General features: G+C 55.8%; 2 protein-coding genes across 2 annotated transcripts; one reads left to right on the top strand and one right to left on the bottom strand.

The window, feature by feature from the left end:
• Positions 1–10,573: 10,573 nt before the first annotated feature.
• On the top strand, positions 10,574–11,940 carry GADD45A (growth arrest and DNA damage inducible alpha). Its single transcript, XM_075711170.1, has 4 exons — positions 10,574–10,617; positions 10,714–10,815; positions 10,894–11,107; positions 11,827–11,940. The coding sequence occupies exons 1-4, from the start codon at positions 10,574–10,576 to the stop codon at positions 11,938–11,940; spliced, it is 474 nt and encodes a 157-aa protein (XP_075567285.1).
• A 6,485-nt stretch (positions 11,941–18,425) lies between these two features.
• Positions 18,426–19,355, bottom strand: GNG12 (G protein subunit gamma 12). Its single transcript, XM_009477847.1, has 2 exons — positions 19,260–19,355; positions 18,426–18,551 (listed from the first exon to the last, which is right to left on the bottom strand). The coding sequence occupies exons 1-2, from the start codon at positions 19,353–19,355 to the stop codon at positions 18,426–18,428; spliced, it is 222 nt and encodes a 73-aa protein (XP_009476122.1).
• Between the last annotated feature and the right edge of the window lie 361 nt (positions 19,356–19,716).

The following is a 19,716-nucleotide window of genomic DNA, read 5'->3' as shown; positions in this document are numbered from 1 at the left end:
AAGGATTGGCCTGAAAGGTGCTGCTCCAGGCTCTCTGCCCCGTCCTTTCCCTGGGAAGAGCTGCCCAGCCACAGCACCGGGCAGGCGCTGGGCTGCGGCACTGCAGGGATGGCTGCATGCGCCTTTCCCTGGGACTGGGTCATGAGTTTGGGGTTATTCAATGTTTTTCTTACAGCCCCACCTCCTAGACTAGAGGTGATGGTATGAGGATGGGCTGCCCCAGCCCCACAGCGGAGCTGCCTGGGGGTACCTCCATTGCACCCAAAACACCCACCTGGGCTGAGCCCTCAACATCCAGCGTTCCCGACACTACAGGAGGCACAGTGGAGGGCTTGCTGGTGGAAAATAAAGGAATCCTAGGTCTCCTCATATCCCACCTAACTGAGTTCTGCAATGCTAGCAATACTAAAACTCGGTTAATGAGTGCTAATTTGCCGTCAGTTTGCAGTCACCCTGTTTGCAAGCGTTCTGCAGCGGTGCCCCTGCGTTGCCTGGGAAAGCACGCTCCAAGCAAGCACCCGGTGCTCTCTGAGCACTCGTCGAGCTTGGAAATGATCCGCTCCTTCCCCGGGCAGGGCCCGTGGGGACAGGCCCTCACGCCTCCCAGCACCTCGGCAGGCAGCGAGGGCAGTTCCTCGTCCCCCCTTTGCGGGCGGGGAAGCGGGTGCTGCAGTGGCACCGCGCGTCCTTGGTGACACGGCTGTGGCCGGGGAAGTCGGGAGCCCCGGGCCCCGCTCTTGCCCCACAGGACATTGCTGCTCCATGAGGCCAGCCAGGAAGCAGCTCGTTGCAGATGCCCTGGAGCATCTGTTGCTGCATTTTTCTGCTCGTTTTGCCCCCTCTAATTCCTTCTAAAGAGCTTCTGGGCTGGGGGGCAGAGAGGTCCTGCATCCCCACCCCGGGGCTGCAGCCGCTCCCTGTGCCAGGGGGACAGGTTTGGTGGGGAGATGACATCAAGAGGGGATGTCCCCACCCTGCTCCCACTGCTCCTGCAGCCACTGCCTCCATCCTCCCTGCTGTGGGAAGGTTTCTCGCCCTTTCTTTTCCTCTGGTTTTGCAGCCCAAGTCCCTTCCTAAGGAGTCGGTGGCTCCCAGCCTGCAGCCCAGTGGGGCAGGGGGTTCGGTACAGGCGCATGGGGCGCGGGCAGGCAGTAGCACCCCAATCCCGCTGCTCCTGCCAGGCTGGCCCAGCGCCCGCAGGGACCCAGCTGGGGTCACTGACCTCATACCCCCCCCCCCCCCAAAAGGCAGGTGAGCCCCTGGCAGTGAGCCCCAGGACAGGCATTAAAGCCTGGACTCATCCGTCGCAACGTGTTGCAACTTGGGTATTTTTTTCTTTACTGCAAAACTACTTTAAAAAAAAGAAAAGTAAACGTTTTTTCTGACGTGCAAGCGCCACAAATTCCCTGTTTTGAGCTCCGCAAGGGCCCCCCGGGGGCGCGCGGCCCGGGGGCGCCTCGCTCCTCCCCGCCGCGGCCGCCAGGGGGCGCTAGAGAGCCGGCGCCCGCGTCCACCCGCGCCCGCGTCCGCGCAGGGACGGGCAGGAGCAGGCAGGGGTTTGAAGGCAGCCTGGTGCCCTACTTCTCAAAGAACTAGATTTTGGTTTATTATTTCCTCCCCGAGCGTGGGTTTTGCTCCTGGTTTTTTGTAGGGGGGCAGCCTTGTCCACGCGGCCTGTGCCCACGTGTCCCTGTGTCGGGAGCTGGGAGCACGGCTACAGAGAGCCAAAATGTCTCCGGCCTCACGCAACCGGCTTTGTGCTGCGGCCACGGCAAAGGCACCGCCGGCTCCTGGCCGTGAGCTGCCCCGTAGCTGGGCCCAACCCCGCTGCGCTGCTGCGTGGAGCTCCCGCCGCTCGCCCCCTCTCCGCGGTGCAGGACCACCGGCCTGCGGCTTGGCTCGGCGTTCACCGCGGCAGCGCCCAGGGCTCGCCGCAACTCTGCCGGGCTTGTAAGAGAAGGTGATTCAGGCATCGGCCTCCGCCACCCCTGCCAGCGCTGCTGCTGGAGGAACTGGGATGTGGACATAGAATCAGAATCATGGAATGCTTTGGGTTGGAAGGGACCTTGAGAGATCATGCAGTAAGCAGGGATTGAACCTGTGAACTTGATGCAGACCAGCTAATTGGCAGCCACAGGCACCATTAATCACCTGAGCAGCTTTTTGGCAAGCGAGCCGTGGCACGACCACTGGCTTTGCTGCCCTGCGAGGCGCTGGGCACTGCTGCAGCATGAGGGGCTGCGCCCCGGGGTGTGCAAAGGAGCTCCCTGCCAGCACAGGTCAAAATTGCCCTTAAAAACTTTACCAGTGTCCTTGAAAACAAGATTCCTGTGTTTCCGACCATTCTATAATTGTTTAAATCTGCTTTCAAATGCGTGGTTTCATTTATATATACTGCAATAGTTGTTACTGCAATAACCATCAAACTCAGCACTTCAAGGTCCCTTCCCCTTTTATTTCTAAACACTCTCCCCATTCAGTACTTTATATGAGACAAAATTAAATGAAATTAACGTAAACTCAGATCCTGTCCCCAGATGACCTACCTGCTATTTACAGGAGCAGCAATAAAGATGACTGTAACTAAAAAGGGTGAACAAAACCAGTTCCATGTTTTTGTGTGCATGACTGCACTCAGTAGCAGGGGTTGTTTTTGCACGGGGAGGCGGGGGCAGCCCTCCGTGCTGCTCACACTGGGGCTTTCCTGCAGGCCCAGGGGAAAGCAAAGTGCTTGGCAAACGGGAAGCATCCCCGTGGGAGGCAGGACCGGGGGGGAGCTGGTGACTGCCAGGGTGGCTCCCGCAGCAATTTCACACGAAGCCGGTTTCCTTGCAGAGAAAGCATGCGGGAGAGGAGAGCGTTTACTCATGCAAATGCCACTTGTGGGCTATTTTATGATTCCACACAGCTATTAAATAGGACAAAGTTTGGGTTTGCCTTTTACTGCAGGTTTATCTGGGAGCAGCGCTGCGGGTGGTGAGGGGGTGTCCCAGCTCCTGGACTTTACCGGGCGCTGCCTGGGTTTTGGCTCTGGGCCAGGCAGGAGGGCTCTCACAAGCACCCAACACCACTGCGTGTGCCCGTCCTGCCGGCACCGCAGCCCAGGCCGCTGGGTCCCCTGGCCACGGCTCCGGCACGGATGTGGGTTGCAGGGGCATCCACGAAGGCGGACGAGCACAGGGTGGGAAAAATGCCTTCCTCATCCGGAGAGAAGGGATGTAGGGATGCATCCAGGGCCAGGGATGGCAGCGGGCAGGCACAAGCAGAGGCAATGCTGCTGCCAGGAGCAGCAGCAGCTCTCTCCGGCACGTTTCAGGTTTCACGGAGCAGCACCGGTTTCTGCTGCCCTGAATTAACAGTACCGGGAGCTGCTTGAGCCTTAACTGCCTGCAGCCAGCAGCAGGGCAGAGGCTTGCTGAGGCAGCACAGCCACGGGCTGCGGGACTTCTGCTGAGGAAGGAAAAGACATTCAAGCAGCTACCCAGGGTGGTGGAACAAGGGTGAAGCACTCCCAGGGCTCCCACTTGTGTTCCCCGTTTTCAGGGTTCCTGCTGTCCCAAAATCACTGGGCCTCTGTAATAAAAATTCAGGCCCAGGTAAATAAACCCCCTCCCAGCTCAAGGGGCACGACCGGCAGCACCACCCCCGGTTTTGGTGTTTTCTCTGGTGCCCAGTGTGGGAAGGCACAGTGCGCCGGCACAGGCTGCCTGCACACCTCTCCCAGCCCCATGCAGGCTTTCCTGCAGCACTAACCAAAGGTGATTCTTTTTTATTGCAGTGCTCAAAGCAGTCCAAACCAAACATGGCTCCCAGCTCGCTCACCATTCCCTGTGCAGCCCCAAACCTCATTTTCTCAGCAAGAGGGGCAGCTGGGATGCTGCCGTGGATGGGGCGCAGCTGGAGCAGCAGGAGCCACCAGCAGTGCAGGCTTTTGGCTGCAGGTGAGAACATCTGCTGATGGGAAGTGGGTCCCTTGCTTTGTGCAAACCCAGCCAGGTCCCGCAGCCTGCTCAGCACAGCAGCCTGCTGCCAAACCCCAGCGTGCCATGGCTGGTGAGACCCGAATCCCTTCCAGCGATGCTTCGGCACCACAGAGGACAGAAGGAATATGCTGAGGGCTGGCAAACTGGGGTCAGATAAACACATGCCAGGCCCTGGACCCCTGCACCCCCACCTTTGGGAGAGGCAAGACCCAAGTCAGGAGTCCGCAGCCAGCCCTCCTGCGCAAAGGGCAGCAGACAACGCTATCCTGAACATGAGGTCCTGAACCCCAACTTTTCTCCTTTCATGAATGCGGATGGGGTTGTGGGGGGACAGCCGGCATTCACCCCTGGTCCCTTCACTGCTGTTTTCTCATTGCTGTCCTTGCTCACAGTTTCCACCTCTGCCGATGAAAGCTGGGGGTGTAATTGTTTGCTTTTAGTGCAGGGAGCCCAACGCCATATGAAACACCCCATACCAGACCAGTCGGCTTAGTTTAGTTATAAAATTGCCAGCACCCCTTTCTTCCTGAGTCTGCACCCGCTTTGCTGGGGCCAGGACTTGGGATTTTGGGGACAGCTGGCCTCTGCCACCTACATCTGCACAAGCTGACCCTACAGCCGTGGGGAGGGGGCACGGCTCTTGTTTGGGCCAGGCTGCTCCCCGCCTCTGCCAGGAAAGTCCCGTCCCTGCTCTGCGTTGCCCATGAAGTGCCACTGAGCCGGGCTCTCAGCCGGACTCCTGTGACCCAGGCGGTTAGGAAAGCTGCTGGCACGGTGCCCGGCGCCAGAGCCAAAGCAAGCCGGAGCCACACTTCCCGGCTGCCCTTCGTGCTCCCAGGCACCGGCCAAAGTCAAACCCCGAATGCCAGCAAGGATTGCTTCAGCTGAACCCCGCTTTTATTTCCATTGGGGATAGAGAAACTCCTCCAAAGAAAACAGGGGAAAATTATTTTTTGTCTCATATACACAGGGGTCCCACGCCCCAGGGTGGCTTCGGAGCCCCTGTGCCCCCATCGGGAGGTGTGCCTGCCTGCCTTTCCCCAAACTCAGATTGCTGGGTTTGCTTTTTTGGTGGTTTTAGTGCCTTGCGGGTGTGCTGCCAGGGCATGGGCTGCCTGCCAGCAGGCTACCTGGAGCCCCTAACCCTGCCACAGCCGGGCTCAGCCCTGCGGCTGGTGCAGGCTTTGTCCGTGGCCCTGTCCTGTGGCCCCCACATCTGCCCTTGCTTTGCTGCCAGCGCTCTCCGGGGACACAGTGCTCTGTGCCCAAGCAAGGAGCATGCACTGATGGTGCACAGGGAAGCCAGGTCCCACAGACCCAGGGCGAGCCCAGGCTCCTGCTCCGCTCTGCAAGGAGGCAAAGGCAAGTGCGCTGAAGTTTGCCAAGCATCGGAGGCTGGGGGCTCCGCTCCGTGGGGGTCTGGAGCAATGCAGGCAGGGATGCCCTGACCTGGGAAGGTGAACGTGAATGCTGCTGCCTGCGCCGGCTGGAAACAGTGGGGCCAGCCGGGGTGCTGGGGTCAGCTCAGCGACACAGGACTGGGTGCCGCTGGGAAAAATGCAGTGACTGTTGGACCAGAGGCCACCCCGGGGAATGTGCAAGCTGGCATTTGCTTTGCAAAGGCAATCACTGCCCTTGTTATCCAGCAGATTCAAAGAGGAGTGAAAATGCTAACCCGGAATGCACGGCCCCACCACGTGAGCATTGCTGGGGTGCTGTGCTGCTCGGCGGCACAGGCAGCGTGTTTCTGCAGCGCTGAGCAAAGGGCCAGACCCAGGACCTTCACATAGCAATGGGATGGCCAGGGGGGTCAGTGGAGCTGGCGAAAGGTCCCATGCTGGCACAGAGCAAGGCAGGGGACCAAGGGAGTGGATTGCTGAAAACAGGAACAGGGCCACACGAACATGGGGACAGCATGGAGCCGAGTGAAAAGGGAGCTGAAAGGCCCCTGGCACGGAGCTGTGGGGCTCACGGTGTAGGAGCAGCAGCGGTGGCCAGGACCACCCGGCGGGCAGCCCCCCGCAGCGCCCCGGGAAGGGGCTTGGCTGACTGCCGGCCCTTTCGGCAGGGACAGGGCTTAGTCATCTCTCACTGACACCGTTTGATGTTTGGTCTCATTCCCAAAAACTTAAACAACTTGGTGCTCTTACGTGCAGGAAACATGTCTCCAGCTGGCTGAGAACGTCCTCCCACGGCAGCAGCTCCCACCAAACTGCAGGCAGGACTCGAGTGGGCATCTCCTAAATCCCTGCATGTTAACCCAGTGCTCCCCAAGCTGCCTCAAACCACCAAGTAGCTAAAACCCACGGTCCCAGATAACATTTGGGGCTGAGGGTCTGCCAGCGGCGGGGGAAGCGCCGAGCGGAGCCAGACACAGCTCCTGGCCACCCTGTCTCTGTGATACTGAATGCGGAGGGGATTGCAGGCATCAGGCTGGCAAATTATGAAAGTCAGGATTAAAGGGAGGGGGGGAGCAAAGCGCCCCGGATGCTTTTTGGCAGGTGATGAAAGGAAGGTTTAGCGGCAGCTGCCAGCTGGGAGCCGGCGGAGGGACAACTGTGGGTCTGACTCCATCTCGGGCTCCCCAGGATGGCAGCCACGGTGCATCCCCAGCACAGCCAGTTTCTCTCTTCTCGCTGCAAAGCAGGAGGGTCTCACATGCCTCCCGGGGATCCTTGCTACTTCTCTGGGCAAAGGGAGGGAAGGAAAACTGCCCCCAGTCAGGAAACCTGTGGGGAAAATGCAGTTTTAGAGCCTCACCTGCCATCATTAACTAGCACGGGTCAGGGAGCTGCTGCTACCGAGGAGAGAGAAAAGAGGCTTCAGCTGCTTTTCAGTTGCCTTCAAGACAGATTTAGCTCTGCAGCCGGCCACAGATGGGGCTGCACCGCCAGACCGCCTGTGAGATACAATCTGAGATCTCGCAGTGAAGCCGGAGACTTTAGTTGCTAATAGAGATACAGCAAATTAACCGAACTTAATTCGGAGGGTCACCACACAATGCTTCCACCTGTTTTGCTGTGGTTCTGCCATCTGCCACCCCTCTACCTGATGCAAAAGAGGCTTTTTTCCCTTTCTCCTGACACCGTGGGCTTCGTTAAGTCGTGTCGTATCTCATCAGGGCTGCAGCAGCAGGACAATGGGCAGCGAGAGCCGAGCTGAGGAACATATGCAAACTTTTGGAAGCTTTCCTCGCCAGAGTCGACGCAACCGAGGGGCTACTTAAACCGCTCCCTATATTCTGCTACAGAAAACAGTTTCATATCCAGATCTTGTTTTTCCAAATGGTTAAGTGATTCTGCAAGCAGCGTATTGAACGGTGCTCTGCATTGCTCAGCTGCACTCACTGGCATGCTGCACCACGCTTCAGCAAACACCGCCTTGGAAAACGGCTGCTGCTGTTTACGAGCTGAAGGAAAACGCCAACACAAGCAAACCTTTAAAGCAGACGCTGCCAAAAGCTCCGCGAGGGACCACCAAGGGTCCTGTCTGCAGCCCCCGTCTGCCGGAGCCAGTGGGACCGTGCCAGCTCGCAGCCTGTGTTGGGCAAGCGTTTTGGCACTCGCCGCAGGAGGATGGAGGCTTTTAGGTGCGACAGCTGAGAAAGCATGATCTTTGACACAGCTCCCATTAGAAAAAATCCTCCCCGGAGGTCTCCCAGGCTGAGACAGGCCATATGGCAGCAAAAGTAAGTTCCCGGAGAAACCCCAAGTTCAACCCTGCACTTGGAAACCCTGCTGAGGGGCTGGCGAGGGTGAGATGCTGCCCACCCCCTGGCAGGCAGCTGGCCCAGGGGGGCTGGGGAAGGTCTCCTCACCCATGGTTTAGCTAAGTCAGCATCAGAAGAGCAAGCTTGAGCACCCAGCTGCAGAGCGGTGTCATGGCTCTGGCCGACATGAAGTGCTGCTTCATGGTAGCGGCAGTCGAGAAGAGTCCAGCACGGCTCCCCCCATCAGGGATATTTGCCAGGGCAAGCGCTGGCAGGCGTTGTTTGCAATGTAACTGCCACCAGCAACACGCCGTGCCTCAGGTCAGCGTGCCCAGGCTCTCGGGCAGGAACCTGCCAGCCGGCATAGCACAGCCCGCTGCGCAGGTAGCTCTGCTGAAACGCCACTGTCCCCACGGCCGGCGCAGTAAGTCAGGGTAACTCTGTAACTTCGGACTATTACAGGCTTCAGACTGGGCTCAGGAAAGGTATTTCTTGCAAGTAGCTTGCAATTCTTAGCACAGGCTGCAATGCCTGTGACTCACCAGGAAATTATAATGTGGCCTAGCAGAAGACAAACTGGAGAGAGGGAACAGATCACTCCTTAGAGCAGAAGGATGCACACCGAGCTGCAGCTGTCAGAAACACCAGCTGCGCCTTCGGAGCTGCTACTTGCCTTTCCTTACTGCTCACGTTGGGAAAGGTGCCAGTCACTGCGCTGCTGCTGCCCACCCAGCCCACGGGGCAGGCACCGTCCTGCACGGCTGTCGGGCTGCACGCCCTGCGGCGCTGGCCTGTGTAGGAGGGTGGTGTGGGTACATCACCTGCACCGGGGACCTTGCACGGTACCAAACACAGCAGCAGCCACGGCGCCGATCTGAGCGGCGAGCAGACGCCGTGCTAGCCCCAGCTCACGTGTGAGCTGGAGGCCAGAGCTGCTGAAGCTGCCTCCAAAGCTTGGGGTCTCTCAACAGGCCGCCTTACCTTTCCTGGTCAGCAAGGCTGGAAGTGGAACTAGGCTCTTTGCTACACACAGTAGTAAACTGCTGCCTTATTTGCCTCCTCTGGGTCCAACATCGGTGTCCCAAATAGTAGAAGAGGCAGTGGGGTGTCCTCTAAGGCAAGGCTTGGGGTAACCCGCCCCCCAGGCAGGGATCTGGTGGAAAGGTCTCACCCCGCTTCTGACCTCCCCCATGCAGGACGAGGAGGAGCCAATTCAAAACAAACAAACGATGTCACAGCAGACGCAAGGATCAGAAACCACATCCCAGGAGACACCGCAGACATGAAAGCCGGAGCCCGTGTGAAGGAAACTGTGAGTTCCTGGAAGGATGGTGGCACGCAGAGGGCAGCAGCCCCCGGGCTCGCGTCCCCAGCATTGCAGATGTTCTCCAGGGCCGTGGGTTAAACCACGTTGTGCAACTCGGGACCGCTGCTGTCTGCAGCCCGCCGGTCCCTCCCACCTCCCCAGTTGACTCTTGGCATAAACGCAGCTACGTCGGCGCTGTCATGAACTGCAAAATGCTGCTCGTAGCATCATGCCAAGGGATCGCTGTATCACATTCCTGCTGAAAACCGTGCGTCAAAATGCTGTTTGCTTTCGCCGCTGCCAGTGCTACAGACTGTACCAGATATTTCACAATACTGTGTGCCGAGGTTTTAAAGAGCTGGTGAGGTTATTTCCTGAGCGTGCTGGCGTTCGCTAGAAGGGAAACAGCAGGAGCGCAATCTCTGCGGTTGCAGGGAAGACAGACAACTTCATCCTAATTGTGAATTTAAAGGGAAACTTGTGGTCTTTGGAGGCCTAATAGGTGACAGCGCCAGACCGCTCTGCCATTCCCCCGATACGGAAAGACGCGCAGCTTTGCCAGGCCAAGCTCTGCCCTGTGCTACTGCCTGCAAAGCCAGAGCGAGATGCACGGCGAGGGCGTACCTGGCCGCAACTTGCATGCAACGGGGCGGTGCTCCCGTGGCTGCTCTGCCAGGGTCCGGCCCGTGCTCCCAGCTGTTATCTCCAGGTACCACCATAAATCGCTTGACGCCTGCCGCTGACTCGGGCAACGGGAACGGCAGCGGAGCACCTGCGTCGCAGCGGGAGCGGGCGAGCGTCGTAGCCCTTGGCCCCGGCGGCGCCGAGCCAGAGGCCTGGGGCTCGGCCTAGCCTAGGAAGATGGAACGAAGGCGAGACGTTTCAAACGCTGCCTTCGCTTCGCGCGGGCGCTGCCCCATCGTACGGCGCCTGAGCCGCTGCACCGACCCGCGGCCCAGCTTTGCTGCCCGGAACCGCCGGGCAGGGGGGCAGGCTCGGCCGGGCTCGCCCTTCCCCGGGAGGAGCACACGCTCAGGCAGGGCTCGCAGCCCTACTTCAGCTTTTTACGGTTTTGGGAGCAAACGTGTGTCACCGCCGCAGGCAGCCGGCGGCCCAGCCGGTGGCCGAACCGGCCCCGCCGAGCCCGGCCCTTGGCCGCTCCCGCCCCAGCTGGGCCCGGGAGCGGCGCCCGCTCCTTCCCGCGGGGGGAACCAGCCAGGCCCGCGCACGCGCTGCCCCGCGGCGCGTGCTGCCCGCAACCCCCCCCGCCCCGCCCCCTCACAGGCCCCGCCCCTCTCCCCCTCCCGCCGCCAATCAGCAGCCACCGCCCCGCCGGTTCCCGGGGCGGCAGCCGCGGCGCGGGCGCGGGGTCAGGCCGGCCGTTCTCGGCGGCGAAGTGGGGCGCGGCTTCATTTGCATGAACCAATGGGAGGGAAGTATGCAAATGTGGCCGGCGCGGGTTGGCCGGTCGCGGGTGGGATAACGCCCGCGGGGCGCCTTTGTGCCGCAGAGGCGGCGGCGGCGCGGAGCGGAGCGAGCGGCGGCAGCAGCAGCGGCGCTTCCCGCGGCTGCACTATGACTCTGGAGGAGCTGCCCGGGGACCACCGCACCGCCGGGAGGTACGGTACGGGCACGGGGTGGTGACGCTACGCGGGGGTGCGGAGGGGTGTCGGCCCCGGGTGACGGCGGCCTGTCTGTGCTTGTCCCGGCGGCAGGATGGAGCAGGCGGGGGACGCGCTGGAGGAGGTGCTGAGCAAGGCGCTGAGCCAGCGGAGCCTCACCCTCGGCGTCTATGAGGCCGCCAAGCTGCTCAACGTGTGAGTGACCCCGCCCCCGGTGCCCCCCATCCCCCGGTGTTGCCCCATCCCCGCCGGTGACCGCGGCTGTCCCCGCAGGGACCCGGATAACGTGGTGCTGTGCCTGCTGGCGGCCGACGAGGAGGAGGCGGGGGACGCGGCGCTGCAGATCCACTTCACGCTCATCCAGGCCTTCTGCTGCGAGAACGACATCAACATCCTGCGCGTCAGCAACCCGGCGCGGCTGGCCCAGCTCCTGCTGCCCGCCGCCGGCCCCGAGCCGCCCGCCGACCTCCACTGCGTCCTGGTCACGGTGAGCCGGGGGGGCACGCAGCGCCAGCACCCCGGCCCGCGGAGCGCTGCGCGGCCCTTCCGCGCACCTTGCATCACGCTGAGGACGCGCTCGTAGACATTTAGCCACCGGTTCCTGCCGCCCCCCGCCTCCCGAGGGCCGCGGGGGGCTGCAGGGGGCCAGCCCGATGCTGGGCAGCGAGGGCAGCTCCTCCCAAAACAGGCAGCTGGCGCGCTGTGGCATTCTGGCTGTAAGGCATAACTCGTCTTTCCAGTAAGCCATGAGGAATATGCAGAGCATGCCTTTTATCCTGCAAAGCCTGGAATCGAGCACAATTTCAAAATGTCATTTGGTAAAACCGGAACTGACCGCGCCTGGGGCACGGCGGCGGCCACGGCCCTCGCTCGGGGCTCGGACCTGCGTCCGGTGAGCGGGCTGGCATGGAGAGGGTCCCACAGGACCTGCGAGGGCCCAAAGGAAGCTTTTTTTCCTTTTCTTTTTTTTATTCCCACCCTTCTCCCTCTTCTTTTTCTTTTTCCTACTCTGCCCTGGAGTCCAAGGCTGTGAAACTCCTCGCATGGTTCTGGGGTTGGTTGGTTTGTTTGCCTTGGTGGCAATTTAAGATGATTCATGCTCCTGGGTTTTCTGCTGTGCTTTTTTTTTTTTTTTTTTTCCTTCTCCTCTTTCTGTGGGGGTTGTTTTTGCTTCTCTGTTTAAAGTGCTCCCCCCTCTCTTTCCAGAACCCCCATGCCTCGCAGTGGAAGGATCCAGCGCTGAGTCAGCTGATGTGCTTCTGCCGGGAGAGTCGCTACATGGATCAGTGGGTGCCAGTGATTAACCTCCCCGAGCGGTGACCGTGCTGGGACAAAAACGAACTGAACCAAATTGCACTGAAGTTTCGCAATACTTTAGCAGTTGCTCAGGAAGTAACTCCCTGCCCTGGCAAAAGGATTACAGGGGAGGGGGGAGGAAAAAAAAAAAAAACAACAACAAAACACAAAAAAAGATAAAACTGATGTCAAGGGGGTAGGCTGAAGTCGAACTACATCTTGTGTGGGACTGAAGAAAAGTGACTCCGAAGCAATGGGGATGAGCGTGGAAGCAAAGGGAAGAGCAGAGCCTGCATTGCTGGAGGAATGAGCCCTGCCTGACGCGCTGGGGTGCTGCACGGCCGGGTTACTCACAGAAAATGCCCAACACCCTTCACAGTTTTTTTTAAAGTGCAACTTACAGTTTCTGGTTTAACTACCTTACAGAGCAAAAAGGTTAATCGAAACATTTTACAAACAATTTTATTGTATTTTTGGGATGTTAATTCTCAAGTTTTTATGCTAAGATATATAATAAGTTATTTTATGATATTAATGAAAAAATTATTTATACTCGGAGGTTTGAGAACCAGAATGCCCTTAAGCAGTTGGTCTGCAACCACACATCTTTTAACAGTTGGCTGTTAAAAGCAGCTACATTAATATAATTGTTTGAAATTGCATAGTGTTTTGTTTTTCGGGTTTTTGGGTTTGGGGGTTTTTGGTTTTTTTTTTTTTTTTGAAATAAAGTTTAAACTCCAACCCTTCGTACTGGGTTTTATTTTCTTACCCCGTTCATTAGTGTACAGTCAGAAGGGCTCATGTGGCAGCTGCTTCCTTGTCCGGGCTATGGGCAAGGTCCTGTTGCACTGGGCCCGTGTGGGTTTATTCCTAGCCCCTCCCATGCCATTAAATGAAAAAGCTGCTCATGTGCTGCAGGAAATGTTGGAATTTTTTTTTTTTTTTTCTTGAATGCTGCCACTTACCAGCAGAGTTTTAAACAACAAAAAAAAAAACCCACAAAAAAACCCCAAGATGAAGCTTTATTTTTGAGGCTCCAACATTCCTGCAGAGCCTGACTCTTCTTGGAAGGTGGGGAAACCTGATTCATTGTAGGAGGAAAACTTGACCTGATGTTTCCTTTCCCAGGAAGGCATCAGTCCGAGTGTTGTGCTGCCCATGCCCCCTGGGGCTAGGGGGTTTCTGTGCCAGGCTCCTCTTAATTACACAGGTACACTGGCGCACAAAAAGCCATACTCTGCGTGGCAGAAATCTCTCTCCAGGCCCCAAGAGAGCAGGAAAACAGCCTCCCTCACGCCCACGCTGCTTGCTGCTGGCGAGAGCCTTGCACCGCCCATGCTGCTGCAGCCGTGCTGCCTGGGGCAGGCCGCAGGGACGCCAGTGACCTACATCAGGGCTTCCCTAATTGCATGTCTGTGCCGCGCCCTGGCGCGCTGCCTCGCAGCACCCACCTTGGATGGCGCCCAGCTCGCCGGATCCCACAGCCCTTGTGCGCGCCCCAGCAGCGATAGCGGCAGGGGGGGGGCGTCATTTTGTCCCCAGCCCCGGCGGGATCGGTGCCCCCGCTGCCTCTGGTGGGTGCCAGCCCGGCTGGCGAGGCCGGAGCGGTTTTCCCGCTCCCCGCACGCACGGGACAGCACGCTCCGGCACGAGGCCGCCCGTCCCCGTCCCGCGCGGCGCTGCAAGGCCATGTCACCCGCACCGCAGCGGCCTCGCACCGTGTCCGGCACATAGCTCAGGCCCGGGCCGGCACCGCCGTCAGCCCAGGGCGGCATGCAGGGGCCCCGGACCGCAGACGCCTCGCGCAGGAGTTGCGCTCGCTGCCCACCGCAGCACGTGCCCGAAGGAAAAACACGGCCAGACCCAGGGGCAGCCACCACCGAGGAGGCTGGGTCAGGCTCAGACGCGGTAGCTGCGCAAAATGGGAGTTTTCTGACCATAGTATTTTTAGCTTCATTACTATGGCATGTATTCAGCATCAGCATTTCAAAAGCAAGCGCGCTCCCAGGAGTTGATCCACTGGCTGTTGCCTCCATTTGCACATATTTAAAATCCTCCTTCTGTTGCATGTTACTTTAGCAGCACAGATGTAAGATATCAAAGTTTAACCTTATCTAACACATGCAAATCCAGCTCTGGGGATCTTTTACTCTCCTTTGCTGTCGCACACCAGACGCTCTGTTGCTCTTCCTTAAGTATGTAACGGAGGGTGGGTGGATCAACCACATTTTTGGAATTAAAATTAATTGCAAACATTTGCAATTTCACTGAGCTCAACCTTGAGCAGAAACCCCCCCAAACCTCTGGTTTCTCCTCCTGTCACCCCCAGCCCCCCATCTCCACGCTACAAACCACCTGGCCAGGACCCACAGGTGGCCCTGGGGGCAAGTGGCCCAGCACACACCCATGCACCCGAACGCTCTTTTTTCCTCCCAAACCAGCCAGCTCGGGGGGTGCCCCACCTGGCCGCATGCCAAACCCTCCCGAAAACACCCAGGCGAGAGGGGTCCTGACCCACCCCCCCCGGGGAAGCCGCAGCCAGAAACAGCAAAGCCGGACCGGAGCCCAGCGGTGCCCACCTGCCAGGGAAGCACCGGCTGCCGGAAAGGCACGAAGGGTGCCAGGAGAGGCGGGAAGGGTGTACAACACGTACCGGCAAGGACGTTAATTCCGACAAGCAGCCAAAAGGAGGAGTAAGCAGCAGCTGCATGCGGCAATGGGACGTCTTCGGACTCCAGAGCGGGGCCTGGAGAGCTGGGCTTGAGATCCCGCTCTGCCCCCCGATCGCTGCACCCCTCATTTAAAATGGCTTGGGGCTTAATCGCACTGCAGCCTCAAAACCCAAAACCATCAAGACAAGAGTGACAAGTTCAAGCAAAACCTGGTAATTTTTGGCAAAGCGCAGTGTGAGGAGTGGCTGGGCCGGCCTGCTGGCTCCCCGGGCAATGGCTGCGCCTCGCACAGGGGACCGCAGCCCCCCGGGGATGGCCCTGGGGGGGGACACCTGCACTTTGGGGATGGGGATGACGGCCCTGCATGCTGAGCTAAGCCAGGTGAGGGATGGGTCAGGAGTGCCCGGGGACAAAGGACATGAAAAGTAAAAAAAAAAAAAATCTCCCCCCCCCAAACCAAGGCTTTACCAAGGGTCTTTAATAAATCTAGACTTTTTTTTTTTTTTTACATAAGGAACACCCAGCTTCGGTCACCCCTGCGGCCATGCTCATCCAAATAACATCCCCCCAGATGCCCAACAGAAGAACTGTGAGATCTCGTAAGATCTCCTTTCTTCCTTCTTTTAGCCCCATCCGTTTCATATGAACAGGTCCTACCTGAGACAAGATTTAAACACAACCTGCAAGCGCACTTGAGGGTGTCAGTACGCGCACCCTGGCCATCCCATCTGGGGGCTGCAGAAGACCTGTCCTGCTGTCACCCAACGCTACAGGGACAGCCAGGTTCTTTTGGGAACCCTTGGCCGATTAGCAGGGGTCAGGAGTGGGGGGTACCCGTCACACCTGCACCAGGCCATCCCCATCCCAACCCCATCACCACCCTTCCCATGGAGGAAACGCCCAGCAATGCACCAGCGCCGCAGCAGCGAGTCCAACCTCTGGAGCTCACCAGCTCCAGGAGGCCAAGGAAAATGACTGATGATAAGCTGGGAGCATAGAAAAACCAGAAATATTTTAGCAAGGGGCTATTTTACCAAAAGTCAGGTCTCCAAGCCACCAACGAGCCCTTCCCCCTTTAATGCAACACAGCATTAAAGAGTCAAATTAGAAAACAGAGAGAAAAAACACACATAACAAGCTGGCTGCTTAATTTATGGGGGAAAAAAGAAAAAATACCCATTCTGGAGTGGTATTGGGTTTACTTGATGTAAAAGAGAGAGGCAGCATGGTGACACAGTGCAGCCCCACCATGCCACCTCTGTGGGTTTCCCCCAGCAGCTGTGGATGCAGATGGTCTCATTTCTCTTTTTTCATTCTACTACAGCAGAGTCCGTACTTCCCCCGAATTTTACAATTCCTGTTCTCTCACGGGAGTATTTACAGCAAAAGAACAAAGTGCAAACATAACCGCTCGAGCTTTCGCATGTCCCTATAAATTGTATTTAAAAAATAAAGTTTACCAAAAATCTATACACTAAATGCCGTCAGAAGCAGGCAGTTGCATGGTGCTGAGTTAGCTGATGATCTCGCATCTTCTACCTAAAACTGAGAAAGCACCTGGAAAAAAAAGCTGGCACAGTGTTTTTAATCCTACGCCTCTGATCACCAATGCAACCATGGCCCCTACAATCAATCCTTTTGTTCTTCGGATGTGTAAGCAAGCGTGAAATAGATGCTGGCATAAATCTTGCCCCAGTGCTGCAAGGATGTCAAAACTGCATGGAAGTTGTTGAAAAATACACTTAACTCGGCCACGGGGCTGGGACAGAGCCACAGCCACAGCCGGGGCACGCTCGACATTGCCTTGACAAATGCAGGGGGGTTTGCAGCAGAGGAGTGACCAAGCGAGCGCGAGGAACGTGCCAGAAGCTCTTTATTAGGAAGTACAGAGTTAAGCTGCACTATGGATACAGCGTGATGGGTGGCAATGATGGAAGGTGGCCATGCTCTAGCTCAGGGCAGGGTGCTGGCCGGATCCCACAGCTGGATCACCAACCAGCGCCCCACAGCTGGATCACCAACCAGTCCCCGCTGAGGGCTTTATTTAAGGGCAGACAATAGGGAAAAGAAGCCAGACATGAACAGCATCTCTGCAGCTACGCACCGGTGATTTTTTTTTTTTGGGCAGGGAGCTCTAACAAAATAAAAATGCAGATTACTATGGGGACAACAGATTGATGGGAGAATAATATTCAGGCAACAGCATGAGGTTATGTACCCTCCCCGTGCCCCATGTACCTGCCTGCACACTTCTGAGCACAGCTGGAGTTCTCTCAACAGTTACAGTCTTGCACACCCAAACTAAGTTAATTACTCTTTTTAACAAGATGTGTTATAAAATGATAGACACAACACAGTGAAAAAAATTAGTGTGGATCTACGTTATTGTTTTTTAAATTGTCACTAGAAAAATACTCTAATTATAAAAATAATTTGCATGTAAGCACAGAATAAGCAGTACAATTTTCTCAGTCTTGTATGTCGATTTTTGAACTCTCTGTTAAAGAGGCTTGTTAAACAAATATATAATTTCTCAATATATATCAATAGCGTGTATATAATTTAATATAGAAATGACAAATATGCAACGTAAGACAGTAAATTACAAGTGGTTAATAAATTCTGTAAATATCATTACAGAAATGCACAGTTACAGCAGATTGCAACTTCAGCCTCTGAACCACCAGCTACAGACATTTGTAGCCAGCTGAAGTCAATATTATTTTCAAACCCTTCAAAGTTTTTTGTTAATATGCAATGTTGGTATAAATATACTATTAAAGGGGTTTTTTTTATATATATATACACACACACACACACAGAGAAAGACTTTTTTATTACGTGTATATATAAAATCACTTACTTGATGGAAAGGCCCTCCAATTATATCTGCATAACCACAATCTGGATATAATTTGGCATTTTTCCCCTTTAAAAATGTAAAAGAGTCAAATTCTGACTCCCTGCACAAAATATAACTGGGACTTCGAGTGACAGAACGATGCCTCCAGCTCAGCACAAAGCCAGGGCAGTACTAGCTTGCAGCCTTTGATTCTTCTGACAGGGTTTTTTTATACTAACACAGATTTTTAATTAGAGAAGATAATTCAGAGAAGCAGAATCAAAGCTGAAAATTCTGCTTTTTCAACTCCTCTTAAAAAAGCAGGAAAACAAATCCGCAGATCTCTGATTCTTGAAACTTCAGATTTTACACTTAAAAACCTCTGTCAAGAGAAGCCAACATAAGGAAGGATGGAGGCATGGCTCCCTGGAGTTCACCAGCAGTTGCTACAATCAGTTTTCAAGGTAGCTGTTGCTAGATAATGCACTTCTAAAAGTGTCTGTGCATAAACACATGCTACCAACACAGGTACGCCCCCCCGCCCCCCGCATAAGTAATTTAAAAAAAAGTAAACCCAATGATGTTCAACAGGTTTCTACACCTTTGCCTCTGCTCTGTCAGGGAAGCTCAGGCAACTTTGGTCTTGTTTGTGCAACTTGAAAAGTGAAATGGGGCCCCCCTCCTGCAGAGGACAAGACCCCCGGCTCGCCCTGCCCGTCCCACCGCAGGGATGCTGGCGCAGCACTTGGTGGGCTCGACGCCCAAGACCCCATTCCCTTGGACAAGAAAGAAGTTAATTCTGTTTGAAACCTTGCTTCCTAATAAAGATAGGGAACAGAAGAAATGCTTTAGAAAGCTTAAGAAATCGTTTATACGTTTGATAAAAGAATGGCCGCTCTTACACAGTTAATAGCTGGTACCTTACAGAGTATTTGCCTATATGCCCGCCGCTGGCTGGCTTTGCCCAGGAGGGCTGTGGAGGAGCTGCCGCTCTCCTATAACAAAATGCAGGTCTTCTTGTCCTTGAAAGGGTTCTCAGAAGCAGGTATGCCCATTAGCAATGGATCTTTCTTGGCGTGTTCTTCACAGTAGAGCATTAGGTCTGCTGATGCTTTTGACACCTGCAGAAGACAGGGAAAAAAAAAAAAAACCCCATAAAATGATATTTCCCTGTAACTGGTAACATGATCAAATGTGCCGAGAGCTGCTGACAGGTACAAAGTCCCTGCGTGGGACAGGAGAGGTGCTTGGAGATCAACACCTCCTGTGAAGACATGCTGCCACTGGCTCGCTCCGGCTTTATTTGCAGGGAGGAGAAAAGGATGGACCCTGGTGCTCTTTGGGGTTAGTTTGTGACACCAGGCAAAAGTACCGTCGGCTCCTACACAGCTTCTACAGAAGACTAAAAACAAACAGCAGAAAGTTCAAAATAATACAGTGGGTTTGTAACGAGGAACTTCTCATCTGTAAAGCTGGGGACAGTAAACAGAAGTGTCCTCAGATGACTAGTCATTTTGGGAATGCTGCGCAGGGTCCCTCCTCGCACAGCCCTGCTCCTGACCAGCGTTGCTTGAGCAAGGGCACTGCTGCTCGGTGAATCTGGACGTTTGTTCTGCTGGCCTTCAAAAGGGGCTGGGCAGCAATTCAAGCAGCCTGACAAAATCCAAAAGGTAACGTAAATGTCATGTTCTGAGATGGGGAAAAAAAAAGAATGAACTGTGGGCACACACGTGCACACACACTTCCTTATCCTATCACCCTGCAACTGGAAGGGAAAAAAAAAAAAACCCCAGGAAAAAAAAGAGGGGTGAAGAAGGATGTTCTCTCACCTTTATTCTTTCTATTGAGGCTTCTATTCTTAACTGCTGGACAGTCCTTCGGGCCTGGGCTATGTTGTTGGTTGTGCTAGCCGTTTTGCCAGACATATTTGGTGAAGCTCTGTTTTGAAAGACAGCAGGTTAATTTTCCAGCAGGTGACACAGCATGTTAAACTGCTTTTACACAGAGGCAACCACGACACGCTGCAAAAAGTGCTATTTTTTTTTTATTATTTCATACAGCAGGACTGGTCAGCTGAGAAGCAGCTGAGCAAACGATGCTCTGCAACCAAAACACCCTCCAGAAAAAATGCATTGAGCTCTCGTGCATCCTATTGCTTCACTCTTCCCTGCGTTAATAGGCGATATGGGTTATCAATTTGTGCTTTTCCCAAGCCGGAGGGCAGCCAGCACCGCACCGTGCGCCCACCCCTACGCCTGCCATGTGCACAGGGGCTGGATGCGACAT

This window comes from Pelecanus crispus, chromosome 5 (assembly GCF_030463565.1).
Source record: "Pelecanus crispus isolate bPelCri1 chromosome 5, bPelCri1.pri, whole genome shotgun sequence".
In the NCBI taxonomy this organism is placed as follows: domain Eukaryota; kingdom Metazoa; phylum Chordata; class Aves; order Pelecaniformes; family Pelecanidae; genus Pelecanus; species Pelecanus crispus.
The sequence above is the reverse complement of the archived record's forward strand: the minus strand, read 5'-3'. Positions and strand labels throughout refer to the sequence as shown.